This window comes from Octopus sinensis, linkage group LG6 (genome assembly GCF_006345805.1).
Source record: "Octopus sinensis linkage group LG6, ASM634580v1, whole genome shotgun sequence".
Classification (NCBI taxonomy): Eukaryota; Metazoa; Mollusca; class Cephalopoda; order Octopoda; family Octopodidae; genus Octopus; species Octopus sinensis.
The window spans coordinates 7,261,338-7,271,337 of record NC_043002.1 but is presented as its reverse complement, the minus strand read 5'-3'; the positions used below and the strand labels follow the sequence as shown (position 1 = coordinate 7,271,337).

The 10,000-nt window shown below is 33.9% G+C and overlaps 1 protein-coding gene across 12 annotated transcripts in view; it reads left to right on the top strand.

The window, feature by feature from the left end:
- The window catches only part of LOC115213424 (paired box protein Pax-5-like), a 548,017-nt gene that overhangs the window by 460,461 nt on the left and 77,556 nt on the right, over positions 1–10,000 (top strand). For all 12 annotated transcript variants that reach the window (XM_036503614.1, XM_036503616.1, XM_036503613.1 and 9 more), the window contains one exon: positions 8,324–8,521. In XM_036503614.1, the coding sequence (XP_036359507.1) occupies positions 8,324–8,521 (198 nt within the window). The remainder of the gene's footprint in view (positions 1–8,323; positions 8,522–10,000) is intronic.

Genomic DNA, 10,000 nt, shown 5'->3' with positions numbered 1-10,000 from the left:
TAGCATGTTTAAATACCTTGGCTACTGAAAATAATTTTGAACAACTGTCGTGCTCATGAAGGGGTTTTAAGCTAGAAGTACGTGTCCATGGCTCATCTTAACCCCAGACATTGAACATACTTTTTTCTTTAAAGGCATGTCAAATTTGGGGATTATCACTACTTTCCAAGTGTAGATGGTCATTGTGACACAACATCTAGTGGCAAAGTTACGTTAGATAAATAAAGATTTTATGTTCTGTAGAATTTGACACACCTGTATGTGTGAGCGTGTGTATGTATATTTAAATATAGATATCTAAATGGATCTGTCTGTCTGTCTGTCTGTCTCTCTCTCTCTCTCTCTCTCTCTCTCTATATATATATATATATGTATATATATATATATATGTATGTATGTATGTATATATAAATATATGTATAAATATGTATGTGCGCATATAGATATGTGTGTGTGTCTGTATATATATGTATGTATATACCTATATATATTGCCCACTTTCTCTCTCCTCAGTGTACAACATTCTTTTCTGATGTTGTCTACCTGTATTATATCATTTCTTAATTGCATTCCAAATCAGCGAAATTAAGTTTGATCAGTAATGACTACCGTCTAACCAGTTTTATTAGGCAAAGATTACCAAAAGTAATTGAAATAAAATATTTTAAAACTGCAGATAAATAAAAAATAATTGCTTCTGATTTACTGAAATGTTGATGGATGTGGTTAGTTTATTTCATCGACGCTAGTACTCAAATAGTACTTAATTTCTCGACCCCCAAAACATAAATGGCTAAGATGACCACGACAGGATTCGTATTCGGGACATAAGGAATCGCAGACGTACTGCGAAGAATTTTGTCTGACACTAATGGCTCTGCCAGAATAAATAAAATCAAATAAAATCATTGACTTAGAGTTTGATAACCATTTTGAAATTTACTGTTACTTCGCCTCCATATCGGCCATGATGATACAGACCTTTGATAAAAGATATTTTAGCTCTGTTCATCCCTTTTTAAAATTCATTATTCCTTTGTCCCAATGTTCTTGTTTTGTTTTCTAAGACGGCAGGTAGTGATTCGAGGGAGATTTTGTAGCTACTTCTAGCTAGATGAACCGCTACGTACAAGCTCCCTTTTCGAACCATTGTGAGGCTAGCGATTATAAATATTTAAAGAAATCATGTGTATAACAGTTTATCCGACGTTCATAGTTGAGAATTAATCTTAAGTAAAGAAGTAAAAAGATAAACTCCAGCAGTAAAAACTTTCTGAAATCTTTACGACAGTATCACGTGCAGGCAATTGTCTCTTTTTCTGACGTCCTTAAATCTACTTAGTCATAATAATCTTGGTTAACATTGTTAGACTGTTGCAAAGGATACAGAAATTAATCCATTTGATTGTTACTTTAATACTCATCTGCTATTTTTTTCTCTTAATTATTTTGCATGTGTTCCGCTAGGTTCTAGTGTCATTCCAGTCAATTGATTATCTAGAAACATTGTTCAACATTTTTTTTCATTTATTTATTTTTAACTAACTATTATCTACTTATTTCGAGTAAATAAAACCACAACTAACATCAGCTTCTGAGCGAGCAGCAATTTAGAGGCACATGGCCTAGTGGTTAGAGCAGCGGACTCGCGATCGAGGGATCGCGGGTTCGAATCTTAGACCGGGCGATGTGTGTGTTTATGAATAAACACCTAAGCTCCACGCGGCTCTCGCAGAAGGTAATGGCGAAACTTCTACTGACTTTTTCGCCACAACTTTCTCTCACTCTTTCCTTCTGCATCTTGTAGCTCACCTGCGACGGACCGGGGTCCCGTCCAGGTGGGAACCTATACGCCAAGGAAACCGGGAAACCGGCCCTTATGAGCCAGGCATGGCTCGAGAAGGAACAAAAGACGAGCAGCAATTTAGTTCACCTTTACTTCATTGCCACTATCAATATCAGAGATCTCTGGAGCCAGGTTCTAATTGATCCATGAGCAACCCAAGCACATTAGCAATGGGATTGTTTGTTATTATATGATGTGTATAGTTATTTCAAACATAAACGCTCCAAGTATCTGACTTCATTCAGGCAGCCAGTTCTCATTTTTGTTTAAGAAACACGTATTTTACTCTGTTTAAGCTTGATTTCCATACTTTCTCAAACCTTTCGTTGCAAAAACCTGTACCTCGAAGGATTTATCTCCATTTTGTATGTAAAATAATGGCGAAGTTTTATAATTTAAGATCGAGGAAACTAATCATAGTTTTAAGACAGCAAAGAAAAAAAAGCAATGACAAAGAAATATGTATTAAATAAAACTTGTCAAATAAAAGCTGATGTGTCTTGGCCAAAGATGTGGCATGATGTTTCGAAAAGGGTCAGACATGAAGTATTATTGGCTAGAGACACACCCTTTTGAGAACGAATTATAGGAGTCCGAAAGAATATGTGGTTTGTGAGAGAAAAGTGGATTTAGGAAACCTCATAAATTCCGATAATCTTGTACAGCGTTGGGTGATGAGAATAGTGACGTTTCAAAGAAAGTCCTTTGTCAGACAAAGGCAGCTTTAAAAGACCAGTTTAATTTCGCACGTGAAATATATCCGTTTTGACAATACAGTTTATAATTTCAATATATAGAATTAGGCTGAGAGAATTTAATATACAAGTCACCAGATCCACATTTTGCCATTATTTATAAAGGTAATGTCCGAGTGAAAATTTAAAATAAATATAGTCCTTACCACCCGCTTTCATAGTTTTTAACACATTCCTCATGGAGGCGATATTCATCCTCTGTTAAGTAGGAGGCCTGGAGAGAAACATTCATACTTTTCGTTATGTTATGTCTGAGCGATTATTTTAATGTTAAGAAAACGTTCACTTCAATCCACCGTCAGTTTGGAAGTTCATTTTCTCCATTTTTATTTAGTAAATGCATATTGCTATACTCACTTCTTGTGGCGCTATTTACAAAATGGAAGTTTATACAACTTTTACAGCAGACAGTCAGAGAGAGAGAGGGAGGAAGAGAGAGAGCTTTCGACACCAATGAAATTAATCGCTAAACAACACAAAGTAAACAAGAAATAATAATAAATAAAGACAGGCAGAGACATAGATAAACGTTGTTTTCGTTTCCTAGAAATCTACGTTCGAGAACAAAAGAAAGAAAAAGAGCAATATAATTTTCACAATTGCACCTGTGCAGTGTGACGAAGAAAACTTAATGTTAACCTATAGAAAACTAGGATTTGTGTACGTCTACTTAAACTTTCCAAACAATTAACTACACCAAGCAATCTTTCATTAGTCAGTCCAATTCCAGCAGTCTGGTTAGTCGGTCAAATTCTTCTACCACTTCATTATTATTATTATTATTATTATCATTATTACTATTATTATTATTATTATTATTATTATCATTATTATTCGGTCTTCTCATTTCAATAAACTTGGAATATTTTCGCCTTAGACAAGAGTTAATTTAAAACTTAATTCTAGCCATTACTATTTCCTTCACTCTTCTATTAGTCGAATATTCGAGAATATTGTACTCATTTAAAGCTGATAATGCCCCTATTCTAGCCAAGGTATTTCAGGAATTCTATCTTTTGTTATTACTTTAGATTTATCTACTGAAGCATGAAGAATTAGTGACAAAGGATACTTAAAAAAAAAAATTATTATTCGCACTAAGAGTAGAATTGTTGACTAAACGAGCTTTTGTTTCTATAGAAGTCCAGCAAGGTTTCTATATATAAGAATGGTATGGTTCTAGATACAAGCAAAACCTGATCAATGAACAGTTTTAAATATGTTGTATTAATAGAGACTATTTTATGAATTCTACTCGTGAGACAAGATGTTTAACCCGTTCACTGGGTCCAGTATACGGTTTCCTTTGTTAATAAACATATGAGTGAACTGCATTTCACATACCTACAAGTATTGAACTTTATAAATTATTATTTGCTTTGTTAATCGAAATGCATTTTTGCCTAATACAGCTACAAATCGATAACTTTTTATGGCTTTAGAAATCTTTTCTTTTCAGAAATCCACAAAATATCAGCAAATTAATTCTGAAACTTGTAAGCCAAGTTCCTTTTATTCTCTCTACCACCACCACCATATATATATATATAATATATATATATATATATGTATGTATACACACACACACATCTGTGTATATATATATATATATATATGTATATACACACACATGTATATATATATATATGTATATACACACACACATGTGTATATATATATGTATGTATATACACACATGTGTATATATGTATGTATATACACACACATGTGTATATATATATGTATGTATATACACACACATGTGTATATATATATATATATGTATGTATATACACACGCATGTGTATATATATATATGTATGTATATACACACACACATGTGTATATATATATATGTATGTATATACACACACCCATGTGTATATATATATATATATATATATATAATTTGCTATCGTATATTAAGTTACGTAATCGCTGTGTCCAATTGTTGAGAACATTTTATGTTTCCCCATTATAAGAGAGAGAGAGTAACGTACAAATCGATTGATAAGTGTAGTTCATTTAATTTCTATTACTACGCTAATACTTAATATATATCAGTTTGATTTCTGTAGTTCCGATCGTGGCGCTCATTGAAATAGGTATATTAGGGGAGTACAAATCACCAGTGTAAATGTCAACTGTATATTTGTTGAATGCTTCTTCAGCATATTATACTTGACACTGACGAGGGGTATATTAAGCCTTTGTAGTTGTTCTAGCATGTCGAAAAATTACACAGTGACTTATTAGAAAAGCTTGGAATTTTCTTAGTATGATTTAAAAGTTACTTCTTTTTGTCTATTTCCGAGAGAATTCTTTTCACAGGGCAACATGTTGCTGGCTGTAGCCAATACAGAGAGAGAGAGAGATAGAGATAGATAGATAGATAGATAAATAGATAGAGAGAGAGAGAGAGAGAGAGAGAGAGAGAGAGACGAAGAGTGAAAGAAGAATTGTTCACAATACTTCACTGCTTATTTCTCAACCTAAAAAGAGATGGGAAGCAATGTTGACCTCGGTTTCATTAAAAAAAAAAAACCAAAAAAAACACACAACTGGACGCAGAATGTCGGAACGAATGCCGCGAGAAATTCTAAGCGATACTTTGGCGACTCTGCTAATACGCTGCCAGCCAAGATTATTAAAAGAAATTCATATTTCAGTTCAATTCACTGATAGTGAGTCACGTGTCGTTTCATTTGATTGACGTGTAAAATACTGTTGAAACATTTGTATACCTAATAATCAAAAAAATCATAACCAGATCTTTGGGCATGCGTTACCCAGAAATTTGAGTAAAATAACAAAGAGTTAGAGATACGTACATAAAATTTCTAATTTTAGAATTGTATTTTTAACCATTTCAAAGTTGATTATTGATATAGTTGTTATTGCATTACAATAATGAATAAATGGATTGACAGATAAATGCACTAAAGCAACTTTATGACTTTCGTATACGCTCCAAACTCTTTATTCGTTGACAATACAATTACGGGCAGACATTTTTCATATATAAAGAGACTCTTCAATGTTGTGCCCCAGTATACCCAAAGTCCAGTGAATGAAACTTAGTCGTGTGTGTTTAGAAATAGATAAACACACACACACACACACACACACACATATATATACTTTTCTACATTTCAGCCCTAAGACTGTGACTATGCTGGAGCATACATACATACATACATGCATACATACATACATATATATATATATGAGAGAGAGGGGGTAGGTAGACATATAGATGTAAAAAGAAAAAGAAGGCAAATATAACAATAGTAACAACAACAAATATTCTAATCAATTATAATCTGTGCACCATGATGAATACATACACACTGTTAGACGGCATCATTTAGCATGCTGTACAGGAGACAATTTTCATCCAGTACTGATTCGGTACCAGTTTTATTCGCCGTTGTCTATCAATATCAACGACCGAATTTCGATTAAGTAGACAACAATCAAGTGCACGACTTTGGCCAGAAAGGCTAAACGCGTCTGTCGTTCGAGTGAGTCCCTGCCGCAAAGTTGTTCGTTTCACTGCGATATATTTTAGGTTTTTAATACAGCAAGTCTATGGAGGAGATTTTATCTCAGACAATTCCGCAATATCATGCATTCTAACAATGTTTGTATATTTCGTATGATACACAGATGGCGATAATAACTTAATGCGCTTTCAAATACGTATATCAAGTTTATACTAGTGAATATTTTCTAAAACGGGTGCTACCTAATTTCTTTATTTATAAGTCCGCTTTCTCTCTCGCTCTGTCACTCTCTTTCATTCTTAGTACCTTATTCCATTTTCTCGCTCCTTTGATGTCCCTTAGAAGTCCTTCAAGATAAATTACATTCTAAGTAGGGCTGACATTTTTCCTTTTGTGTCAACTTCTTGTAGATTAGTCCCTCAAGAACACTCATACACACATAATTAAAATGGTTTCTATATATTTGTGGAAGAGTGTTTTTAACTGCGTTTATTTGAATGTATCACACACATACACTCCCTCTCTCTTTTTCTCTCTCTCCCTAGATAGAAAGAGGTAGAGAGAGAGAGAGAGAGAGAGGGGGTTCGACATACATGCATGCATTAAAGAGTGAGCGAGTATTGGATACAGATTTTCTCTTATCCTCACAAAATGCTTTGAAGCTTTCACTATACTGAGATTAGGGGTAAAGGAAATTACACACATACACACATATACGCACAACAGAATGGAGTGCATGAGTGTGTGCAAATATGCATGTATACATACACAGATACATAATATATATATGTATATATATATATATATATATGTAGTTTAGTACACGCAGTGTATATATATATATATATATATATATATAGTCGCGTTATATTTAGGATGAATAAAAAGCAGTACACAGTATTTAAATAAGACCAACTAATAGTTTCATGCCATGGAGACATGATGATATCTATCTATCTATCTGTCTGTCAATCCATCTATCTACCCTATGTCTCTCTCTCTATATATATACATAAAGTGTATACCTGCGTATGTATATCCTTTATTTTGATATTGAATAAGCTGTATGACAAAAATTTCAACATTCTACAGTCAATTTTGCAACGAAATAATGTAGTAGTAGTAGTAGTAGTAGTAGTTATGGTCTATATATTTTCTACTGAAATTGTGCGATTTGACTATCTCGTTATTAAATCCATGCTTTTAATCGACCAGAGTTAGATTCGAACGCTCACACGTGAAGTAACAACAAACAATACTGAAATATCCTAAATAAGCCGATGAGGAAACCTCTACCTGGTAGCACGGCCTGTTATAAATAACTGTCATATCTTCATCAAACCACGTCATACGGTCTTCAACAAATAAAAAGAAGGTCGCACACTGAACTCATATACAATATACGAAGAAATAAAGACGGGATGGTTAACTGGAATACAGTTGGTTCTAAGACCATTGGCTCAGAGAATAAATCAAAACTTTTAGTTGTATGAAATCTCTACTGCCTATGGTCTGTCTCTTCGTTTAAATTCATTCAAGGCAGAGATTAGCAAAAGATTAAACATAATATAATATAGATTTATATATCTCGCTGTTTGGTTTTCAACACATGACATATATAAGAGCTTTATCTTGGTCGGAGACAGCATCATCAGTCTGTCAACGGTGTATATTCGTTACGTATAATACAAAAATGGCTATTTTATTTTAATCTGATGTTGCTACAATTTTGTAATTTATTTGATTTTTAATTTTTCTCTTCTCTACTTCTCTTTTCACAGCGGAATTTTCTATCTATCTATCTATCTATCTATCTATCTATCTATCTATCTATCTATCTATCTATCTATCTATCTATCTATCTGTCTGTCTGTATGTCTGTCTGTCTGTCTGTCTGTCTGTCTGTCTGTCTGTCTGTCTGTCTCTCTGTCTGTCTGTCTGTCTGTCTATTTGTCTATCTATCTATTTGTCTATCTGTCTATTTGTCTATCTATCTATCTATCTATCTATCTATCTATCTATCTATCTATCTATCTATCTATCTATCTATCTATCTGTCCATATATGTGTGTGTACATGCGTGTGTGTGTGTGTATATGTGTTTATGTATGCATTTATGTATATCTTTATTTGCATGTTTGTATATTTCTTTTTTGTGTGCATATATCTACTTGTTTGCATCATTGTTATAAAGTTTCTTATTCCTTTTTCTTCAGATATTATGAAACAGGCTCAATAAAGCCGGGTGTGATAGGTGGTTCCAAGCCGAAGGTAGCAACGCCAAAAGTTGTTGAAGCTATTGCTCGTTACAAACAGGAAAATCCTACAATGTTTGCATGGGAAATCAGAGACCGATTGTTGTCAGAGAATATTTGCAGCCAAGATAACGTACCGAGTGTCAGTTCGATTAACAGGTAAATATCGATTTCAAATTTTAGTACAAGTCCAGAAGTTTCCGGGGAGGGGATAAGTCGAGTACGTCGACCTCAGTACGTAACTGCCAAAGTTGTGTTCGGCGGAATTTGCGCACAGAACGCGAAACATTTCGCCCAGCGAGCTGACGATTCTATCCACTCGCTGCCTCGATTAACAGGTACATATTGATTAACAGGTACATATTGAAAACACAATGGTGATATTGTAAACACCATACGCACCAACATTCATTCATTCTCTCTCTCTCTCTCTCATTCGTTCATTTGTCCTTTCGCTCTATGTTCGTATTTCCATGCTTGCATGCGAAAGATGTGTACGTTATTTGAGGCTTCGCTTTACAGACCGTTTGTGATACTAATCCTAGCCTGTTTTTGTATTTTAGCTGTTTACACAAACAGTTTGTGGACAGGATGAACTAACATCATCGCCGGCACTCTTCTACAAGTGGTTACCGATATAAAGAAACATATACACATACGTATGAACATAGACGTACACGCGCCCACATTTTGGAATCCACTCACATATGTATATATGTATATAGGGAGAGTTTACGAAAAAAAAAATCAAAAGACGAAGACAGGTGGTGTACAAAACAAACAAATGTATTAGTATAACGCTCAGGAATAGAAGAAGTCTTTTACGTTTCGAGCCTACGCTCTTCTACAGAAAGGGACACAGGAAGAAACAAGGAGAGAAAAAAATATATATGTGAATGTGTATAGTTGTCTATTTCTTTACAGATAGCAAAATCCTTAAAAGAAAGATTAAGGGGACCTTTGATTAGTCTAAAGATGAATCTATGCTACTTAAACATCATTATGGCGTAACCGGACATCCCTGTTTACAATAATTTTGATTATCTTTGATTATCTCGTCGTTTTTACTATATTTAGGGACCCGAGAACCAAATTATCTAATGTGTTCTTTTGGGGCAGTATGATGTAATTTGAAGAGGAAAATTGACTGCTATTTGCATTGCGCCTAAGTGGCTAAATAATGGTGCCCTTGTTGACCCACTGTATAAGAAATGGCTGAACACCGAATAATATTTACTTCCAGAATCAATGAAACAAATACTCCTTATGTACTCATTCCGATATGTGGTTACAATATGGATGTGTGCCAAGCAAAAAATCCTCATCATTCGTAAATCTTCCTTTGCGTTGCTGAATTATGTTGCTATTGCATTTGTGCCAAAACTGAAATACGAAAACGAAACGAAACTAAAATCATTCTTATTAGATAACATTGTGTACTCCTGAGTGACAAAAAAAAATTATACGCCCCTCCCGCCCCCTGATTTTGGTATGGTAGTCTCCAGAGTGTGGTAAAATATTTTCTTGTCATAATATATGTTCGAGTATATTACGTTCATATATATCTGTGTGTATATATATATATATATATATACATATGAATATATATGTAGATATACTCACACATATACATGTATG